We start from the raw sequence: 23,547 nt of genomic DNA on the forward strand, positions 1-23,547 counted from the left end.
CGTGTGCTTAATCGATTAAAGTGTCAATGCCATTTGTCATTTTAACAGCAGATACTTTCTTAAATGTCATCGTCCCGACAGAGCGGTGTTGACGGCGAGCTCATGGGTTCGCTTGGTGGCTGGTGTTATTAGCATTGAACGGCTAACCGAAAGCTAGCTTTAACATTACCTTGGCTAAAGTTGGGGCTATTCATATAATCCAGCAATAATGGCTGCAGACCTGCAAGCAAAGTACAGCAAGTTGGCAAAGGAGTATTCGTTAAATCACAATGTCACCAGTAACGTTACAGTCTTTTCATATACCGACAGCTCATGCTATGCTAACTTAGCTCACGTTGGTGTCGTCATTGAGACCACCTCGCGTACACAATTAATGACATGTTGCGGACAGCCATATCGGTGACAATGTTTAGCTTTTAGTGCCAAATGATAAGAGTCTGAGGCGGAGTCTCAAAGGAGAATGTTGAATATTTATTGTGCAAAAATCACAACAGATCGACTGCTACTGAAACGGAGCCTTGTAGACAGACTGAGTAGGGTATATCTGCAGAGCCAGTGGGTAGCGAGTGCAGCAACGTATAATGTCCGTGTGGATCATTGGAGTAGGGTATATCTGCAGTGCTGAAGCCCCATACTCATTGATTAATGATACTAATACAAATCTATACAATCACCTGTTGTTGAATAAATACCATTACTTTCTAGTTATTACAAAAAAACAGTATATATAAAACAGTATTTGTTAAAAAAAAAAAATTATATTTATAAAAAATTTATATAATATTTTATTTTTTTTATTTTTTATTTTTTTTATGTATGCACTGGTATCGGATAAGTATCGGTATCGGCCGATACCCAAAGCTTAGGTATCGGAATCGGATCGGAAAGGAAAAAATGGTATCGGAACATCTCTAATCATAATGCTTTTATATAAGCAAAAAGGGGAAAAAGATACATACAAAATATTGTTATCACATTACACAAAGCCTAATTAAATACTATTACTAAATTTAGATGGGCGCCCAAATAGTTCTATTAAAGTGTTCTGGCCAAACGTTGCCGCGGTTACCACTGTGACAGAGGAACAATTCCCTCTGCAGGATGAGAGAGATGGAGGTGATGAGGAGTAGTAGACCGCTGCATGTTGATGAGGGCGGGAAGACACTGCCCGGTCCAATAGGCGCCACCAGTCTGCTCCTGCAGACCAGATGCTCCGCTGTGGTGGTCCGAGTGTCTCGCTCCGCTCCGTGGTGCTGCACGGCGCACGCCGACAGCTGCTGCAGACACGCTGGTCCCCTCTGTACCACAGGCTACTGCTATGGCTACTTCTTAGGACTAGTTGTGTCCTTTTACAGCGACACAGACACTATCTAAATGTTCTCTGGTCTGTGTTATATATCGACTGATATGTCCAGTATAGAGCAGCTATCGAAGCATGAGCCGAATCTACTTTAGGTATTAGCGCCGAGCTAGCTAGCTTCGGCTAACTGGTAACGATAGATGGGGAATACTATAGTCCGCTGAAATATGCTAATCCCAGACGTTTACTAAACATCAAATTAGCTGGGTACTAAAACTCACTCTCTCTTGGTGGTATAATGTCCGCTTGGTAAGCCACTTTACATACTTGGTCACCGTCAAACTATAACGTTAACGAGAGCAACGCTGTGTGTACGTCCGCTCTCTTGCGTGTCCGGTCAAGTTCAACGTCAACAACACGTATCCTAGAGGAAGTGACGCATCACTAAACCACCTCTGGCCCACTAGATGGCAGCACCGTCATATAACCTGAGATGCCATCAATAGGCAGACAGTGTAACATTATGTGGTAAATAATAACTTAACTCCCACATATTAACTTAAAGGGGGATTATTTTAGGTCTAATTTTACCTAATTGCAGACCCTTCAGCACAGCCGCCCCCTGATTTGCGGCGCTAATCAGTACTGAGGTCTGCTGAATGTCTAGTAGTCACTCAGGCTGGTCAGAGTCAGAGTACGGGGGTAGTCGGATCAGTCGAGCCACTGGTCTGTGGTATGTTCTTCCTCCGACATCCACGATAGCAGAGCGGACTCTTCCGTCTTGCCCTTTTACCACACTCTTCACCCTTCCGGTGAGCCAGCGGGCTCGGGGAAGCGCCTGATCCACGATCATGACTGGGGTTCCTGGTTCTAGGTTGCCTCTTTCAGTGATCCACTTGCGGCGGCCTTGCAGCGATGGGAGATATTCGGTGGTGAACCTCTTCCAGAATTGGTCGGCTAAAGCCTGACTATACCTCCATTGTCTTCTGCCGATGATCTCGGTGGAGGCGTAGACCGCAAAGGGAAGGGCCGCGTCTCGCCGCCCCATCAAAAGGCTGTTGGGTGTTATGGGGTCGAGATCGGCCGCGTCGCTATTGACGTACCCCAGTGGCTTGGAATTCAGAATGGCTTCAATCTCCACCAGCACGGTGTTGAAGACCTCTGCCTTCGGAACCTGTCCTCTGAGCGCGGCTGCTAGAGCAGCCTTTACTGACTTGACCTCTCTCTCCCACGTTCCACCGAAGTGGGGTGCATTTGGAGGGTTGTAGGAGAAGGTGACCTGTTGGGAGGCCAGCTCGTCCCTCAACTCCTCACTCATCTGGTGGTAACTCTTGATGAGTTCAGCTTCTCCTCCCTTGAAATTCGTCCCGTGATCAGACCATAAGGTATGGGGTCGCCCTCTCCTTCCAGTAAATCGACGGAATGACTGGAGGAAGCTGTCTGTTGTCATTTCAGCCAGCACCTCGAGATGGACGGCTCTCGTGGTGAGGCACTTGAAGATGATTCCCCATCTCTTAGCTGTTGCTCTCCCGATCTCCGCCTTGATGGTGAAGGGCCCGAAGCAGTCCATGCCCGTGTTGTGGAAGGGCGCTTCTTGGAGACGGAGGCGGCAGGATGGGAGGTCAGCCATTCGTGGCATGATGGGTTGGGCTCTGAGCTTCTGGCAGTCTGTGCATGACCGTTGGTAACGCCGCACAGCCTCCCGGCCGCGAAGTATCCAGAACCTTCTCCTGAGCTCCGCGAAGAGCCGCTCCGCTCCAGGGTGATACAATTTGGTGTCATAGTGACAAATCACCAAGTTAGTCACCGGATGCTTCGAGGGGAGTAGGATGGGGTGTTTGCTGTCCTCAGTGAGGCCCTGAGCCCGTCGTAGGCGGCCTCCGACACGTATGAGGTCTTTCTCGTCCAGTTCGGGGGCCAGTAGCCTCAGCTTGCTGTCTCTTGGTAGCTCCATCTTCCGTCCCAAGCACGCCATCTCGATCTGGAAGACCTCCCACTGCACCCTCTGCAGCAACATGATCTCATCTGTGGCGTAGTCGTCAGCGCTGAGAGGGGTCGGGTCTCCGGGACCGGGGTTCCGGTGGTGGAAGGTACGTACTTGGAGCTCTTCTAGGGTCTGGCAATCCTCAACCTTGGGACCGTCAGTATTTGAAGGGTCTTGGAGTCCAGTGAGGCCGCAGAAGATGGACTTCTTAAGTTCCACCTCCACCTCTGCGTTCTCCAAGTTCGGAGGAGAAGGCCAGTCTTCTTCTGGCTTGCGTAGGTAGTCGGGTCCACGGTGGTAGAGGTTGGGACGTGCCAATTCCTCGAGGGTCGCACCTCTGGTGATCACGTCCGCCGGGTTGACATCTGTCGAAACGTATCGCCAGCAGCTGATCCCCACAAGCTCTTGGATCTCTGTCACCCTTGTTCCTACGAATACTTTATATCTGCACGAAGTCGACTGGATCCACTGGATGACTGTTGTGGAGTCAGACCACATCGACACCGCGTGAAGGGGGAGGTGCAGCTCTTCCTTCAGCATCTTTCCCAACTGGGCTCCACTTAGAGCTGCGCAGAGCTCCAGCCGGGGAATGGATTGCTGCTTCTTGGGTGCAACTCTTGAGCGTGCAAGAATGAAGGAGACGTGGACTGTGTCGTCGGGCTCCACCGCGCGCAGGTACGCTACTGCACCATATGCCTTCTCAGACGCGTCACAGAATACATGAAGGGAGAGCTGGCTGCCGGTCAGACTGACGCTCGAGGGAAAGTAGCTCCTGGGAAACTCGATCTGTTGGAGGGTGGGGAGCTCTTCTTCCCACTTCTTCCACTTCGCCCCGAGTGTCTCTGGTAGGGGGTCATCCCATCCCTTCGCCTCAGTCCACAGCTCGCTGACCAGAGCCTTGGCACAAGTCGTGTAGGGGTTGATGTAACCCAACGGGTCATATTGACTCGCCAGAGTACTGTAGATCGACCTCCTGGTTATGTAATGGCGAGTTTCGATTTTCTTTTGCCGGTAACACAGGGTGTCAGACTTGAAACGCCAGAGGAGACCCAGAGTAATTTCCTGGGCGTCCTCACTTGACTGGGAGAGCCAGGTCTCGCTGCTGTCAGCCTTCGCTTCGTCTGGGAGGTCTCGGACGACCTCAGGGTCGTTGGTGGCCCACTGGCGGACCTCAAAGCCAGCGGTGGCCAGGAAGGTGCGTATGTCATGCACCAGCTTGTAGGCCTCTTCCGCGGTCTCCACGCTGTGGAGGCAGTTGTCCACATAGAAACTGTGGTGGACAGCATCGGAGACTCCGGGGGGTGCGGCGCCGTCGTCGACATGAAGCTGCAGGGCGTAGGTGGCGCAACACGGGCTGCAGGTCGTCCCGAAGGGCAGCACCTCCCACTGATAGATGGACGGTTCCGGGTCGTCTGGGTTTTCTCTCCACAAGAACCTCATGAGTGGCTTATCTTCGTCGAGCAAACACACCTGATGGAACATGCGTTTGATGTCGCCACTGACGGCGGTCTTCTGTCGTCGGAAGCACACCATGACTCCGAGGAGAGGAGGGGTCAGAGTCGGACCGGGCAGGAGATAGCGGTTGAGGTTCTGCTGGCGCACTTGAAAGCTGCAATTAAAGACCACTCTGTTCTTTCCGTTGTGCTTAACGTTATGGTGTGGAAGGTACCATGACTCGGTACTCCTTTCCGCCTCCTCAGGCTTCAGCCTCCTGACGAGTCCAGACTCTATGAGCTTGCTCATTTCTGTGGCGTAGGCGGCAGCCGTCTCGGGGTCTCTGCTGAGTCTTCTTTCAGTGCTAAGCAGACACGGCTTCGCTACTCCTGGGGGAACCTTGAAGGTCGGCATGGGCTCTCTTCTCAAGAGCGGTGTGGTGTATCTGAGGACACCGCGCACGCAGACACGCTTGGTCTTGGCTTGGAGAAGATCCATCGCCGCCTTATCTTCTTTGGAGCGAGTGTGTATCTTCTCGTTTTTGTATGGAGCAATGTCCAGCTGCCATAACCTCTGAACATTCTCCAGCAATGCCTCGTCTTCGTGCCCCGCTCCAATGAAGAGGCAGTGGGTCTGACGGGCGTTCAGATATCTTAGACTGATGGGGCCCTGCAGGGTCCAGCCTAGCGGAGTCTCCAGGGCGACGGGACATCCGGGTGGACCCGGGATGATGTGCTTGGGTAAAGTGAGGTTCACATTATCGGAGCCGAGCAGGAGGGTGGGCTTCACCTCCATTTCAGCGTTGATCCCCAGATTACGGAGATGTGGGTACCTCTTCATGAGGGACTCCATCGGGTAGCCGTAACTGGAGAGGTACAACCCGGCAGCTGTGAATACGCGGCTCACTTTGAAGACTTCCTTCGGCCGTCCGGCCGGTGTGAGGGTGAGGGCCACACTTTCTCCTTGAATAGTGGTGCGCCCTGGTTGGATGGTGAGGAGATCCAGCTCCTCTGCGTCGCCCACGAGTCCAAGGGCGATGGCAGCCTCACGCATCAGCAGCGTGCGCTCCGAGCCATCGTCAATAACCGCGTAGGTCTCCAGAGTCTTGTTGCGGTTCCGCAGGACCACCGGCACAATCTTCAACAGCACGCGGGGAGTGCTGCCTCTCACGGGACCCACGTAGTAGTTGCGTAGCTCTCTAGAGGGCTCATCACGGACTTCCGCCACATAAGGCTTAGCCTTGTCGTCTCTATTGTTGAGGTCGTGGAGGGCCGTGAGGTGGATCTTCCCGCACCCGCTCTGTCTGCAGGGTCCCTTGAGGGTGCAGTCCTTTGCTCTGTGCTCACGGGCGCACTTCCAGCACCGCTTATTCTCTATTATCCACTGTTTCTTTTCCTCTGTAGTCTTCTCCTTGAACACGGGACAGTTGTCTAGCCAGTGGACCTCTGTGCAGCACTGGCATGGCGGCGGAGTCTTCTTCTCTCCTTTCTTCTGGGAGGAGAAGCCTCGTTGGCCTTTCGGGGGCCCTTGGTGCTCCTTTGATCTGGTTTCATGTACGGTGGTCAGCACCCTAACGGGCCGCCCCGTTCGGTCGGACTTGTCTCGTCCACTGCCTCTCGGCTCTTCCCGCTTGGGGAGGCGGATGTGCCTCATCTCCGACTTCAGGAACTCTGAGAGCTCCATCAGGGTAGACAGTGGCTGTTGGGGGTGGAGACGCTCGTGTTCCCGTCGGAACCTCTCTTCCCTTTCCTTTGGAAGCTTCCTGACGAAGCGTTCTACGTTGGAGCCTGCATAGAGCTCAGTGCGGCCGGCGGCTCCTTGGAACGTCAGGAGGCTCACCAGAGCCTGTACCTTCAAGGAGTATGCGTCCAGGGCGTGGTCGTCCTTTATGTCTGCCATTTCTCCCAGCTCGTGGATCTCCTCCAATATGTGGTCCCACGGGCGTCCCCAGCGCTCGTCCAGGGCCTGGAGAGACGAAGTATAGGGGGTGGGGGAGTATGCGTTGGCAGTGCATATGAGCTTGGCCGCAGGCAGCGTACAGTGCATAGACAGCTCGAGGAACTTCTGTTGCTCGCTGTGGTTGGCGGCGCCCAGGAGGAACTCCAGACACATCCTCATGTCATGGTACTGACTTCTAGAATTGTCTTTGAAGAATGGGATGGCGCTCCCTGGTGGGCGCTGTGGGAGCGGGTCGTACCTAGGGGCCGGTGCAGTTACAGGCCAATGTTGATGGGATCTGGAGGTTGCTCTGTGTGTGGCGGGTAGCTGCTCACATTGAGAGCGGGGTGGCACCTCTCTTGGTGCCGTATATTCCTCCTGCAGACGAGCCAGTCGCCTTTCCAGGTCTTCGGAGTCGGCCTTGTCCCTTCTTCGGGGTCGGGGATACGTAGCCGGGTGCTCCTCCCTTTCAGGCTGGCGGCGCTGGGGTGAGTTATTCCTAGTGGATGCTCTTGATGATTGCCTGGAGGCAGAGGCCGATTGCAGTTGGGCGGTAGCGAGCCGGGTGTACTCCAAGGCCTGGGCTGCCGCTCTATCGCGCTCCCGCTCCAGTGCTTCCGCGGCTCTTCTCTCTCTGTCGAGCGCATCTTCGCGTTGTTGTTGCATGCATTGGAATATGAATCCTGTTTGGCTGGTAACGCTCCCTCTGCTTTGTGCTCTGCTGGGGGGCCTACTAGTTCTGCGAGTGTCTAGGAAGAACTCTCCCGGTTGGAAGTGATTGAAGTCCTGCCTGCCGCGTGGCTCCACTCTGTCTGGGGGATTAATATCCTCTCCAGGTTGCGAGTCGTTTTCAGCGGAGTCACTCTCCTCTTCTTCTTCAGGCTCATCTTGCTCATCATACTCATCTTGGTTGGCGGTATCCAGTGGCGAGAAGGTAGTTATGTCTTTACTACACGAGACTGCCACCTGGTGTCTCTTCTTCTCTTCAGGCCGCTGGGGGGTGTCAGTCGGGTCTGACTCTGTTCTCAGAGTCTGATCTAACTGCGGTGTGGCAGCAGCACCCTCTACTAGCTGGGGTGTGCCTGCCGTCTGATCTAACTGTGGTGTGGCAGCAGCACCCTCTACTAGCTGGGGTGTGCCTGCCGTCTGGGTTGTAAAGTCCCCTACTGTCCGGTCAGCTGATGTGTTTAGCACATGCTGATTGCTCTCCGAACTAGGGCTACTGGGTGTACCCAGGACACAGTCATCTAGTCGGGAGGGTAATCTACGCTCCCTAGGAGCACGTGTCTTCCCTTCAGGGAAGGGGGGGGGGACCCTTTGAACCTACCTCGCTCTTTTGTGACATCCTATCTGGTTTAAATCCGGCTCGAAGTGACCAAATTGTGCGGGAGCTTAGAGGACTGTATATAATTATCACCTTAGGGGGGTGTGGTAGGATGCCTTAACTCTTAAACTAATTGTACCAAATACACAACTGAGTGAATAACTTAAAATGGAGTCACCTAAACTAGAAAGAGCGAGGAAACTGTTTGAATCATAATGCTTTTATATAAGCAAAAAGGGGAAAAAGATACATACAAAATATTGTTATCACATTACACAAAGCCTAATTAAATACTATTACTAAATTTAGATGGGCGCCCAAATAGTTCTATTAAAGTGTTCTGGCCAAACGTTGCCGCGGTTACCACTGTGACAGAGGAACAATTCCCTCTGCAGGATGAGAGAGATGGAGGTGATGAGGAGTAGTAGACCGCTGCGTGTTGATGAGGGCGGGAAGACGCTGCCCGGTCCAATAGGCACCACCAGTCTGCTCCTGCAGACCAGATGCTCCGCTGTGGTGGTCCGAGTGTCTCGCTCCGCTCCGTGGTGCTGCACGGCGCACGCCGACAGCTGCTGCAGACACGCTGGTCCCCTCTGTACCACAGGCTACTGCTATGGCTACTTCTTAGGACTAGTTGTGTCCTTTTACAGCGACACAGACACTATCTAAATGTTCTCTGGTCTGTGTTATATATCGACTGATATGTCCAGTATAGAGCAGCTATCGAAGCATGAGCCGAATCTACTTTAGGTATTAGCGCCGAGCTAGCTAGCTTCGGCTAACTGGTAACGATAGATGGGGAATACTATAGTCCGCTGAAATATGCTAATCCCAGACGTTTACTAAACATCAAATTAGCTGGGTACTAAAACTCACTCTCTCTTGGTGGTATAATGTCCGCTTGGTAAGCCACTTTACATACTTGGTCACCGTCAAACTATAACGTTAACGAGAGCAACGCTGTGTGTACGTCCGCTCTCTTGCGTGTCCGGTCAAGTTCAACGTCAACAACACGTATCCTAGAGGAAGTGACGCATCACTAAACCACCTCTGGCCCACTAGATGGCAGCACCGTCATATAACCTGAGATGCCATCAATAGGCAGACAGTGTAACATTATGTGGTAAATAATAACTTAACTCCCACATATTAACTTAAAGGGGGATTATTTTAGGTCTAATTTTACCTAATTGCAGACCCTTCAGCACAGTTTGCGGGGGGAACCAAGTTATTTATTTACAATTCAGTCACTAGGTGTGGGAGGGTTAGAGGAGTAATTGGGGAAAGTGAGAGCGTGTTGGGGAGTACTGCTGACCGCCCTGGAAGGGAGAGGAAGACCAGAGTACCGGACCAGGTTGGTAAATCCCGGGCCCCATCCACTCCCGCTGCCAGCCTCCAGTGGACGCTCCAGACCCAAAAACGGAGGTGCAGCTAGCCAGAGATCTACTGTGTCTCGCTACCCAGTGACTGTGCACACCCGTTCCCACGAAGCAGGGATAATCCACCCTGCTACACATGCTTAGTATACTCCTGACTGAATCTCGGTCGTTAAAGAACCCAGGACGCCTATCGCAAAGAGTAGAAGTCCCCTTCACTCAGTTACATCAAATAAGGGCATAAAGACAAGAGGTCACAATTACTGACCCTAGATCAGTACTCCTACTCTGGAAAGTGAATCTCGGTCCTGATGAGAATGGGTCCCTTGAGGCTGACCCTGTGGCTCTGTGGTCAAACCACCAGGTGTGTGTTGTCTCTTTTGGGTATAATAATAATAATAATAATAATAATAATAATAATAATAATAATAATAATAATAATAATAATAATAATAATAATAATAATAATAATATAATAATAATAATAATAATAATAATAATAATAATAATAATAATAATAATAATAATAATAATAATAATAATAATAATAATAATAATAATTGTTAATGTTATACCCTTAATGATGAAAGACCCTTTCCAAATGTTATTGAAGATAATAGTACTACTATAGAGCCCTTATAATACCCCCCCAAAAATTGTTAAGTGGAAGATGTAAAGGGATTCACGTCTAACCCTATTAGGGTTATTCGATTATCACTAGAGACTAGCTAAACCAATAATAACCATAATTTACTGGTGTTAATTTGACTCCAAATATAAAACATATTAATTTCAACATAATAGGAGGAGGGTTAAAGTGGGCTTGTCTTATCTGCGCCACCACCACCACCACTATCATGGCTGTGCCTCGTGGGCAGAGCCCATATTTGGCGACGCCTGAGGCACTGTACCTCAGTCAGGACCGGTTTATTTACTTGGCATCCGTCAGAGCATTTGACTGGACAGGCTACTGTACTTTGTGACGCCTTGCAAGTGCAGAGGCTGACCTACATGCCAGTGGTGTATTGTTACGATACGAAGCCCATGAACGGGTTTGCCAATGAATAGTAGGCTGTTGGTGGTGGTGGTGGTGGTGGTTGTATGCGCATGCATTGGTAGCATAGATGGGGCTTGTGTTATATATTTGAATAAGAGTGAAGTTTAATACACACCCCCTGCCCACGATCAGCCGCAGAGCCTCCAGGTTGCCGTGATAAGCAGCCCATAACGTCGGTGTCATACCATCCTCGTCCGGTGCGTTAAGATCTTTCCGAGTCGCCTCCTTCAGCAGGTCAAGGTAGCCATCCCGGGCCGCCTTATGGTACCTGTCATTCATGGTACAAGATGAATGGATCCTCGTCCTTATTCCGCTTGATCACCATCGTCATCTAGCCGTCTAGGGGCACTGAGAGGCTGAGGAAACCTGTCCTACCGTCCCACGTTCGCACGAGAGATAGAGCCGAATGCGTCGGTATCCAGGGGACACCAAAGATGCGCACGGGTTAAACTCGATATAGAATTCTTTGGTTGGTCCACAGTGCTCCCGGTGGCCAGTATCATCAAGCGGCTCCAATTCTAAATGTCATACTTCTGAAGTATAAACCATGTACAAACACTATACATCAATGTTACTCATTGTTATATGTTTCTGTGTCAAAGGTATAGCTACTGCTAATATTGTCATTTTCAAATGATCATGGAACTGTTTCACACTTGAGGTGTAGTTTCAGTTTGGCAAACTGTCAACTTTTCACATACTGTTTATAATTTGATCCATTAAAGCAGCAAGTAACCACTCCCCAAACATTCCATGCAATAAACACGCACACTTGACTTATAATTGTCTGTTTTATTGAAATATGCAGAGCAGTAGTTTGTTTATATTTCAGAAGAACAATATTTACTAGACTGGTCCCCACAATGAATGCAGGTGAATCAAGAGCCTGATGGCTGGGAGGAATGGTATTGTTGACACTACAGCAGACAACAGGGAGTAGTGGTCGCTAGCTTAGAAGTTCTTAGACAGTAAGACTGCTGAAACTTACACATAGTAAGCCCCATAGAACACCTTTGGCCCTATTCAAGCCAAGTAGCTGTCATTATTGACGAATCATTATTGATAAATATGGATAATGTGGATGAATATTTTATCCACATTTGATTAGTTTTAAATTAGTTTTTTTATTTAAAACTGATTCCAGCATAAATCTCAAAACCTTTCTGAAGATTTCCAGTTTTTCAAAAATAACATATATTTCAATATCTTTCAAGGGCACCAACCCCTTGTTTTCAGTAGCCCTAGTGATCGACTTAAAGGCGAATGTCACAGTTTTAAGAATTTACATTATTTTTGTGTCCCAGTTCAGTTAAATTAACATACTGTATAAACACACACCATCTCTCTCTCTCCTAAAGCTATATAGAAATAAAAGGGAGAACCATCAAATGTATGCTACCTGGATGTAAAATGTCGGGTACATGAAGAACATGAGAAAAGGACAGACAGACAGAACATTCAGTGCTACGGGACAGATCAGACAATAACAAAGAGTAGCCTGACATACAGTAAGATTCAAGAGTTTTATTCATCACATACATACATACATTTACATGTAGTGAAATAAAGGTGGCCATGCCCGCCTCGATTGTGCAAAAATACAAATAATAAAATAGAATAGACATGATAAAAAGTAATACGAATAAAATACAATGCTAAGCTTAAGAAATAAAGTTAATGAGTACTATATACAATAATATACAAATATACAGTTATGTTTTTAAAGTTACCTTTTTTGTAGTGTATTGTGTGGGGTGTGTGAGAGAGTGCAAGTGAGGATGTGTGTGTGTGTGTTCATGTGTGTGGAGAGATCAGTGTTCAGTGTTCTGATGGCCTGGGGGAAGAAGCTGAGTCGGAGTCTCTCTGTTTTTGCTGCATGTACGGAGGCGCTTGCCTGACATACAGCTTGAACAGGCTGTTGTTGGGGTGGTGAGGGTCCTTCACTATTCTGCAGGCTCTGGATCTGCACCTCCTGGTATACAAGTCCTGCAGGGGTGGTAGTGCAATAACCGTAGTCCTGGGCAGTGCAGTTGCCAAACCAGGCAGTGATGTTCCCAGTCAGGATGCTCTCCACAGCCCCAGAGTAGAAGGACGAGTATCTTCCCTTCCCTGTATTTCCTCAGTTGTCTCAAGTGGTAGAGGCGCTGCTTCGCCTTTTTTCACCACAGTGTCTGTATGTATTGACCACAGTGGCGGACTGGCCATCGGGACGTTCGGGACGAATCCCGATGGGCCGGAACCAAAGTGGGCTGGTCAAAAAAAAAAAAAAAAAAAAAAAAAAAATTGTACTTTTTTTTTTTTTTTTACTTTTTTTTTTGGGCCAGTGTGTGGGCCAGTGTGTGGGCCACTAATGTGGGCCGGTGTGTGGGCCAGTGTGTGGGCCAGTGTGTGGGCCAGTGTGTGAGTCGGTGTGTGGGCCACTAATGTGGGCCGGTGTGTGGGCCGGTGTGTGGGCCAGTGTGTGAGTCGGTGTGTGGGCCACTAATGTGGGCCAGTCTGTGGGCCGGTGTGTGGGCCAGTGTGTGAGTCGGTGTGTGGGCCACTAATGTGGGCCAGTGTGTGGGCCGGTGTGTGGGCCAGTGTGTGAGTCGGTGTGTGGGCCAGTGTGTGGGCCAGTGTGTGGGCCGGTGTGTGGGCCAGTATGTGGGACGGTGTGTGGGCCGGTGTGTGGGCCAGTATGTGGGACGGTGTGTGGGCCGGTGTGTGGGCCAGTATGTGGGCCAGTCTGTGGGCCGGTGTGTGGGCCGGTGTGTGAGTCGGTGTGTGGGCCAGTGTGTGAGTCGGTGTGTGGGCCACTAATGTGGGCCAGTCTGTGGGCCGGTGTGTGGGCCAGTGTAGTGTGTGAGTCGGTGTGTGGGCCACTAATGTGGGCCAGTGTGTGGGCCGGTGTGTGGGCCAGTGTGTGAGTCGGTGTGTGGGCCGGTGTGTGGGCCAGTGTGTGGGCCAGTATGTGGGACGGTGTGTGGGCCGGTGTGTGGGCCAGTATGTGGGCCAGTCTGTGGGCCGGTGTGTGGGCCGGTGTGTGAGTTGGTGTGTGGGCCACTAATGTGGGCCAGTGTGTGTGCCGGTGTGTGGGCCAGTGTGTGAGTCGGTGTGTGGGCCGGTGTGTGGGCCGGTGTGTGGGCCGGTGTGTGGGCCGGTGTGTGGGCCAGTATGTGGGCCAGTCTGTGGGCCGGTGTGTGGGCCACTAATGTGGGCCAGTATGTGGGCCGGTGTGTGGGCCGGTGTGTGGGCCAGTGTGTGGGCCGGTGTGTGGGCCAGTGTGTGGGCCAGTGTGTGGGCCGGTGTAGTGTGTGGGCCAGTGTGTGGGCCGTATGTGGGCCGGTGTGTGGGCCATTATGTGGGCCGGTGTGTGGGCCAGTGTGTGGGCCGGCAATAAAACAATAAACAAGTTGCATAAACTAAATCAGATAAAAAATGATCACAGTTCTGGTTTGCCTTAAGATGCAGTTTAAGATGGGTCTTGAACATGGAGTATGTAGGGCACTCTCTAATCACAACTGGTAGGCTATTCCAGTAGTTATCACTTTTAACAGAGAACACAGTTTTTGCAATGGTAGTATACCGAAAAGGCACCTTACAGTCCCCTCTACTGATGGCCCTGGTGGTAATGCCAGTGTCTGCTTTCTGTTGGATGAACTCATTCAATGGGGGAGGGGCAAGTCCATGCAGAACCTTGTACATGAAGCAAGTATATTTGAAAACTTGGAAATTCTCGAAACTTTTTCTAAAACATTACAGTGATGAAATGAAATTGGTTTCCTATCAAATACTTTTATGGCTTTTTTGTAGAGTAATTCTATTGGTGTAAGAGTAGTGACATATGAAAGAGACCAGTTGATAAAACAGTACTCGATGTGTGATAAAATCATTGAATGCAGAAACATCCTTGCAGCATTAACTGGCAGGCAGGGCCTGATCTGCCTGAAGTTTTCGATGTTAAACTTGACTGTGTTTGTCACTTTCTTCACATTACTTTTTGAAGGTCAATGTAGAGTCCAATGTGACCCCAAGATACTTGAATTAATGTACAATGTCCAGCTCCGCCTCTCCCAGAAACACATTAGAGTGAGTGACCTCTACTGGTGACTTTGTGAACATCATACACACTGTTTTCTTGGTGTTAAGTGAAAGACATGCTTTTGTTAGCCAGTCTTGAATGAGACATGAGACATCAGTGAATGAGATTCACGTTTCCTCCCAACCGCGAGTAGGCCTAGAAGCGCAGAAATGGAGAATGCAAAAAAAGAAAGGGTGGAACTGAAAAAGCTAGAATTGCTAGTAAAAGATGCAGAACAATGTTCTAAAATTACAGACATGTTTAGTAGAGGAAGGGCTGGCGTTAGAGTAGCTGCTGCTGCTAATGATGATGAAGTTCAAGTGGAAGGAACCAACAGTAACATGACAGGTGTGTGCAGTAGCCTAGTGCATATTCTACTGTTGGTGTGTGCCGGTTCATGAGGGCTAGCTAGCCTATACTAGTTCTTGCAGTGATTTCAGTCATTCTATTACAAGACAATGTGCTTTCCGTTTTCCTGATTCCTTACAGCACGTGGACGTAAATAGTCGTGACTCGTGACGTTTTTTCTCTGACTAAAAGTTTAGTTAGCAATGTTAGGACTAGTGCCCACCACAGCATCAGAAGCTAAAGTGCTAACCTAGAGAGCCAATCAGAACCTAGGACGGGCTGCAAATTAATTGGCTACTAATATTATAATATTAAATACTCAAATAAAATACTATTATGTTCCCTTTAAAATTTTCATGTTGATATAATATTGGTAATCTAATTGATTGAATTGATTAGTTGCCATTTTACATGCTTAAATAAGATGTACCTTAGAATTCCCAACAGTTAGCCATGTTCTCGATTAGTCTCATCTACATGTTTGTAGATAACCACAGCTAACTAGCTTAAGCTAACAACTAGGTCAACTACTACCCCGTAGTTAAACAAATGTGATTGCATATAACAGCTAACTGCTACAGCTAAGTTGGTAGTTAGCCTATTCCATTAATGTTGAATGTATTTATGAAGGTTGTTGATGGTGGTTGGCGCTGAATAGCAGACATGATTCCGTCAGTCTGCCACAGGGAAGCTGTGTTTGCTGATGCTGCTCACAACCACCAGTAGCGTATGACTGTGTATGTATGTGTACTGTATGTGTGAGTGTGAATGCTTGATGGTTTCTGTGAAGCGCTTTGTGGAACAATGCTGATATACAGTTAAGAATGAGTCGCTTTTGGTTTTTAAGAAAATGGTTTGTAAAGCTATTTTTGAAAACTACAAGGGTGAATAATACTGTTTTTTTTGCTATTTTCTTTTAGAATACTGTTTTGGAGTCTTAATTTTTTAAATTTTTGTTAAGAATATAGGACAGGCATATGCTATATAAGCATTGCTTCAGTCTGTACCTTCTCAGTCACTGTAAAATCAAATATTGTTAAATGATGGTGTATATTGTATTGTGTGAGATGATGACTGAATAAACTACTACTACTACTACTACTACTACTACTACTACTACTACTACTACTACTACTACTACTACTACTACTACTACTACTACTACTACTACTACTACTACTACTACTACTACTACTACTACTTTGGGTGTTTTCAAAAGGCTGAAAAACGCTGTATGAATTCAAGCCATTATTATTGATTGCTGATGTTCTTCTTATGCAGTTGACTCTGAGGAAAGAGAGAGCACCCAGTCCAGCACAACTGACCCTGAGGGGAGAGAGAGAGCCCAGTCCAGACAGACACACAGACACACAGAGAGAGACAGAGAGAGAGACACAGAGAGAGACACACAGAGAGAGGGAGAGACACAGAGAGAGAGAGACACACACACACACACACACACACACACACACACACACACAGAGAGACACATACACAGAGAGAGAGAGAGAGAGAGAGAGAGAGAGAGAGAGAGATAGAGAGAGAGAGAGAGAGAGAGAGAGAGAGAGAGAGAGAGAGAGAGAGAGAGAGAGAGAGAGAGAGAGAGAGAGAGAGAGAGAAAACAAGCTCTTGGAATGGGTGTCTGGGAGGAAGTGGGGGGTCTTTCGATGTTGATTAAACGGCAAGCAACTAATGTCATGAGTGCCAAATTAAAGGACAATAAATCCAATCTAACTGAAATTGTGTAGCACAGACCTTTTCTATGGATCAAAACCTCAATATTATTATGGTGTAGTTAATACTTCATGTATCCTTAATCCCTAGGCTAATGAGGCACTAAGATGTTAGTAAAAAAAAAAAACATATGCCAATGACAGGAAGTAACGGTATATGTATGTGTGTGTCTCTGTGTGTGTGTGTGTGTGCACTGTGCATGAGTGCACATCTAGGGGCGGTGTGTAGATTTGGTCTCCCTGATGTTGACTCCTTAGCCACAGCCTTTGGTTGTTTAATACTGGACAAGTGTTTCATAACGGCCGTTGTGTGGGCCGGTTTCGGGGCCGGTGCGTGGGCTGGTGCGTCTGAATGTCCCGGGCTGAATTTGTGTCCCAGTCCGCCACTGATTGACCATGTCAGGTCCTCTGCGATGTGGACTCCCAGATACTTGAAACTGATCACCCTGTCCATGATAGTCCCATTAATTCACAGTGTGTCCCCTGCTGTATTCTCCTAAAATCCACGATCAGTTCCTTGGTCTTACCAATGTTCAGGAGTAGGCTGTTATCCCGGCACCAGAGTGCCAGGACATCAACCTCCTCCCGGTAGGCCTTCTTGTCGTTGTTAGAGATCAGGCCCACCACCACCGTGTCGTCCGCAAACTTCACTGTGGAGTTGGAGCTGAACCTGGCCACACAGTCATGTGTGTACAGCGAATACAGCAGGGGGCTGAGGACACAGCCCTGGGGGGACCCGATGCTCAGGGTGATGGAGTTGGAGGTGTGTCCACCCACCCTGACCACCTGGGGCCTGTCGGTCAGAAAGTCCAGGATCCAGGCGCTCATGGTGGAGTTCAAACCCAGATCAATCACCTTGTCAGCCGTCTGGTGGGGACTATGGTATTGAAAACTGAACTATAGTCAATGAACAGTAATCTCACATAGCCCCCCTTCTGACTGTCAAGGTGAGAAAGGGTGTTGTGCAGTACCTAGGAGACTGCCTCGTCGGTGGACCTGTTTGTCCTGTAAGCAAACTGCAAAGGGTCGATGGAATTCCATGACCACAGAGGTGAGTGCCACCGGTCTGTAGTCATTTAGGCCTGCTGGGGAGGTGTTTTCTGGTACAGGGATTATAGTGGACACCTTGAAGCAGGCAGGGACCACGGACGTGGCCAGGGATAGGTTGAATATAGTGGTGAACACTGGGGCTAGCTGGTTAGCACAGGACTTAAGTATTCGCCCTGTTATGCCATCTGGCCTGCAGCTTTGTTCACCCCTATAAACGCTCTCCTCCTCAGTAAATGGCGAAACAAAAAACAAACAAACAAAAAAGAAGACAAGATGAGGCAGCAAGAGTAGCAGGAACGATAGAAGGAAAGTACAATGCAATGTAAAGGCAAAAGACAATAAACATGTATAAAATACCCACATAAAAACACAAGATCAGAGAGACCAGACATGAGACAGATGTGTGGTGCTGACTACAACAGCACAGTTTCCTCCACAGGGGAAAATAAATTTCTTCATTTTTCTCATTCAGTATTTCACAATTTTCATGAATGAGCTGTTTCCAATTCTCCCTCAATAACCACATTAGTTGCTAGAAAGATTAGCAGTGACCACAAACAACTTGTGAATAAAAGTTGGTTAGTAGGTAACTTAACCATGCTTAACTGTGAACATAATGGGAACATGTGGGTGTATTTACGAACTCCACCCTATTGTGAAGTAAATAGCCATAGTCATGATAATAGAGATAGATAGGCATACAACAATAGAGATAACAATTTTTAATTGTTCAGACACTGTAAGCGGCCAGACAAGTTGCATGTGACTGGCCCTTTGAAACGAACATAATAGGCAGCCTTCTCAAGTGCCATTCCTCTGGGTTTTTGCAATACAGAAAACAAACCCATTAAAGTATTCCTTTCCTGCAGTGATTTAAAAAGAAAGGCCCACTGGGTTTGTTACGCCCATTTTCAGAATGTTAACAAGAGGTGCACATGTTCTCGTGATGGTGGTGGTAGTGGGTTAACAGTACAAACTCAACACACAGAATCCTTGTAATTTGGCCTTTAAAATGTATTTGTATATATATCTAAAAGTTGCTGTCAGTCTGAAAAGGAACCGGTTTCTCTTATTTTGGATGTTCTAAAGCCTTTCCTGGAAAACTCCTTTGAACTTTACATGAATATTTTGTGCAAAACACTCTGTGTGTGGTAATAATATGTTAATTGTTGTCCATAACAGATTTATTGACATTTATGACCCTTCGTACACAACGTCCTAACGTTAGGTAAACTACTGAGGTTGTGGACGGATATAAAACCATGAGCACTCAGGCTACTTCCCAGGATCCCACCAGACTAGGTAAGTTCAGGTTTGCTGATCCTTTCTCTTCATATGTAGCGCTTACTGTTGGATCATATCACTGCTTACTTGAATATTAACTGGGATTTGCTCATTCATTATCGGCCAACCATGTGCTGATACGACCATACACTGTGTGTGAGCATACAAGAATTCTACACATATACTTGCTTTTTTTTTAATCTCATATGTGAATGGTTGTGTTAATGGTTGCCCCAAAGTAAACAATAGTTGCTTTGAATATCTAAAGGCTTTGTGAATTCCACCTAAATGCTGTGCTGTTAACATGCACCTCTCTTTGGGCTTTAACCAAAACCAAAAGGAAGATAATAAATTCCACTCGTTGATTAGAAATACTTTTGCACCGATTAGATGAGAATTATTGAGTTGATTTTGGGTTCATTGCAGGTTTTCACTTGGGCGGGATCTCTCTTTGGAGGAGTGGGTGTAGCTGTTAAACCTGTCATTTTAAATAGAGCACAGAAACAGGGAACATCTCATTATTGAATAGATTTTGAACAGGCAGCATCATGTGTTTAAGCACCGGATATCCGTGCGATTGTCTGACCACCGGAAATCCATGTGAACCATGTAGGATGACGGCCAAAGACACAGAGACAGAGGAGGACTACCTGTCTACCAATGTGGTGGATCAAGTGGGGAGCATTCGCTGTGAGCCGAGCCTGGCCTTCACCTCCAGCGGGGCTGTGAAGGAGAGCAGCCGAAACTGGGGCTGGCTACTGTCTGGGATCATTACTGTCAACATTCTGATCCTGGGCTGTGCTCTGACCAGCGGCAGTGCCTACAACAATGTGGCCATTAGCTCTGCCAACCTGCAGGTCTTCCTCATCATCCTCCTCCTCCTCACTATTGTCTGGATGCTTTACTACATCATCTACACATCCAGGGAAGACAATGCTGTACATTACAAGGATGGCCACGCAGGACCTGTATGGCTGAGAGGTGAGACATTCAATTTGTTCCTGTAGCATGTCAGATTTGGTTAGAAAAGGATAGATACAATTTGTGAATAATTGTGAATAATTGTTCACAATTATTATGTTTCCCCTCTACATTGTATCTTCTCAGGAGGACTTGTACTGTTTGGTATCCTCAGTCTGATCATGGATATTTTCAAGATTGCCAACTATGCAGGCTACCTCCACTGTGATTCTGCCGTCAAGGTCGCCTTCCCTGTTATACAAGTTGGGTTCATCCTTACTCAGGTAAACATGATAATGTTCTACACTGACTTATAAGTGCTTATAAGACAACAAACAATGACTTAAAAAAAAACTAACAAAACATAATTACAATATTATAACAATAACAAATTATTAAAATGAAAACATTTATGAAGATAATTGTATGATTTTCAGACATACTTCCTGTGGTTCCATGCCAAAGATTGTGTGCAATTACAAAGGAACTTAACACGGTACTGGCATATGTTTTTTCTTTTATATCTATTCATTCCTTAATCTATCTGTGCTATAATTACTCTCTGGAACCATGCCATGTGCGTAGCTTTTAAAGCAATATTTCATTTGAGTTGATTATGTGAAATTTGCAACACACACACTGATTTTTAACATTTGACACTAACTGCCTTAGAAATCCAAAGACACTGATGGAGTTGTATAGGCTTTCTCTTAAGGATCACATTGCTGTAGTTCATACCAAAATGTTTTAACAGTATCTATGATTGAAATGAAACCAAATGAAGTGCCATCATCAGTGTTTAATTAGGGCTTCCCTCTCTTTAGCTGTGGCCTGATGCTGACCTTATCCACAAATCTGGTTCTGTGGATGGCTGCAGTCACCGAGGAGTCTGTCCACCTAACAAATATACCAGAGGTTTCCAACAACACTAACGTTAAACTCTCTCGGCGGGCTGAGGCCATGTATAAAGGTAACTAAGTTTGGCTCTGTGTGGTTCTATAATTCATACAAAGCAGGTAAAGTTATTACTGAAACAATGTGACTTTATTGCTAACCCTTTTTTTACACAGGATTTTAGCCTGTACCTTCTGGCAGGGGGACTGCCAATGGAAATTAGCCTTTTGGCAAAAATTGGGTGCATTTACATTTGTAAAATGTTTTATTAATGTACATTGTCCCCCTTGAACAAATAAAGTAAACCTAACCTAACCTAATCGTTTTTATTTTACGCTATTGTGTCTTTCAGCAAGTTATGGAGATGATGACTGCAAGTGCAGCTACTCTTCCTGTAAAATATTCAAGGAGGCCTACTACTACCTGTACCCCTTCAACATCGAGTACAGCCTCTTCGCCTCTGCCATGTCCTACGTCATGTGGAGAAATGTTGGTAGAGAAGTGAGCGAACACGGTCATCACAAAGTCAAGTTCCGCTTCAAGGATGCGTTTCTGGGGCCCATAGGAGGGATTCTCTTGGTGATAGCAGGTCTGACAACCTTCATAGTGTATGAGGTGCATGTGGGAAAAGAGGATGACAACAAGAGAGAAAAAGCACTGATGATGCACTTTGTAACAAATATAGTGATTCTCATCCTGATGTCAGTCTCGACTGTGGTTGGCTGTACTGTTTACAAGCTGGACCAGAGGGACTATGTATCGGATAAGAACCCCACACGTAGTCTGGATGTGGGGCTGCTGGTGGGAGCTTCCATGGGCCAGATTATCATCAGCTACTTCACCATCGTGGCTGTGGTGGCAACTAAATCCGAGACCTACCTGGATTCCCTCAACCTGGCCTGGGCTATATTCCACGTGGTCCAGCTTGGCCTGCAGAACATTTTCATTGTTGAGGGCCTTCATCGGGAGCCCTTCCACGAGCCACAACCAATCACTGTGATCTCAAATCCATATGTTTTTGGCCCAAGCAAAGAGATGTGTTCAGACGTAGACGACGCCAAGGATAGCCCAGTCCTTACAACTCACAGTCTACACACCCACACGTGCCAGACACCGCACACTGCTGAATACAGACACAAGCTGAGCTGGAAGAGAAGGGTGCTGAAGGAGGTCTGCGCTTTTCTGCTGCTGGGTAACATCATTGTGAGTATCATTCATCCTCAATATAAACTCTTCAAATTCACTGTTGCAAAATTCACAGATGCTCTCATTGGGTATATTTTCTCTTCCATTGACAGCTCTGGATCATGCCTGCCTTTGGTGCCCGTCCCCAGTTTGACCACGGAGTGGAGACTGATTTCTACAAGTTCAACATGTGGGCTGCTGTTGTGAATATTGGACTGCCTTTTGGAATCTTCTACCGTATGCACTCTGTGGCCAGTCTCTTTGAGGTGTTGTTGACCTCATGAAAGGAATGTACAGCACTTGATTGTTTTGACACTGTATAAATCAGTTTTGTATAAAGGAGTTGTAGTTTATTATTTGTTTTTAATATATATATATATATATATATATATATATATATATATATATATATATATATATATATATATATATATATATATATATATATATATATATATATATATATATATATATACTGTATATATAATTTCTTGATGGCTAAATGGTAAATGGCTGCTTTTTTATATAGCGCTTTTATCCAAAGCGCTTTACAATTTGTTCCTACACTGTACCCATTCACTCACACATTCACACACCGACGGCGGAGGCAACCATGCAAGGTGCCAACCTGCTCATCGGGAGCAATTAGGCGTTAAGTGTCGTGCTCAAGGACACATCGACATGCTGCCCGGGAGGAGCGGGAATCGAACCGGGAACCTCCGGATTGCCAGACGACTGCTCTACTGTCGCCCCTTGATGAAGTTATGAAACAGCATGAGAAATATTATTACCATTCTATTGCTTATTATTGTTGTTATTATTATTATTATTATTATTATTATTATTATTATTATTATTATTATTATTATTATTATTATTATTATTATTATTATTATTATTATTATTATTATTATTATTATTATTATTATTATTATTATTATATATAGTTTTATTATTATTATTATTATTATTATTATTATTATTATTATTTATTATTATTATTATTATTATTATTATTATTATTATTATTATTATTATTATTATTATTATTATTATTATTATTATTATTATTATTATTATTATTATTATTATTATTATTATTATTATTATTATTATTATTATTATTATTATTATTATTATTATTATTATTATTATTATTATTATTATTATTATTATTATTATTATTATTATTATTATTATTATTATTATGGCATTTCATGTTGGGAATGTGAATAATGTATTAGTAATTATCTGGATATGCTTTTTAAATATATATATTTGTTTTATCCTTTATCCTATATGACCTGAAAATAAAGCAGAGCAAAATAAAATGAACTAGATGAATGATGGTTCAATTATTGTGTAACCATTATTATTATGATTATTATTATACTTATTTATAAGTATTTGTCAATAAACTAGTTATGAAACAGTATGAGCCATTGAGAAATATTATTAAGCTACTTTTCTATTCCTCATTATTATTATTATTATTATTATTATTAGAATGTGAAGAGTAATAATTAATTATATATAGTAAATGTAAAGATGTGCTTTTTAAATATATATTGTTTTATCTAGATTTTCTTCTATATTCTATTATGTATATTGTCTTCTAGA

At 45.9% G+C, this 23,547-nt stretch overlaps 2 protein-coding genes across 2 annotated transcripts in view; one reads left to right on the forward strand and one right to left on the reverse strand.

The window, feature by feature from the left end:
• The window catches only part of ush1ga (Usher syndrome 1Ga (autosomal recessive)), a gene marked incomplete at its 5' end in the record, with an annotated part of 53,786 nt that extends 43,094 nt beyond the window's left edge, over positions 1 to 10,692 (reverse strand). The window contains one exon of the mRNA XM_084328592.1: positions 10,529 to 10,692. Within this exon, the coding sequence (XP_084184718.1) occupies positions 10,529 to 10,692 (164 nt within the window). The remainder of the gene's footprint in view (positions 1 to 10,528) is intronic.
• Positions 10,693 to 18,885: 8,193 nt separating this feature from the next.
• On the forward strand, positions 18,886 to 22,322 carry otop2 (otopetrin 2). The gene is made up of 7 exons (XM_084328805.1): positions 18,886 to 18,906; positions 19,502 to 19,869; positions 19,996 to 20,132; positions 20,286 to 20,344; positions 20,673 to 20,818; positions 21,095 to 21,945; positions 22,041 to 22,322. The coding sequence occupies exons 2-7, from the start codon at positions 19,503 to 19,505 to the stop codon at positions 22,209 to 22,211; spliced, it is 1,731 nt and encodes a 576-aa protein (XP_084184931.1). The 5' UTR covers positions 18,886 to 18,906; position 19,502; the 3' UTR covers positions 22,212 to 22,322.
• The last annotated feature ends 1,225 nt before the right edge of the window (positions 22,323 to 23,547 follow it).

Source organism: Notolepis coatsorum (assembly GCF_963971535.1).
Source record: "Notolepis coatsorum genome assembly, chromosome: 14".
In the NCBI taxonomy this organism is placed as follows: domain Eukaryota; kingdom Metazoa; phylum Chordata; class Actinopteri; order Aulopiformes; family Paralepididae; genus Notolepis; species Notolepis coatsorum.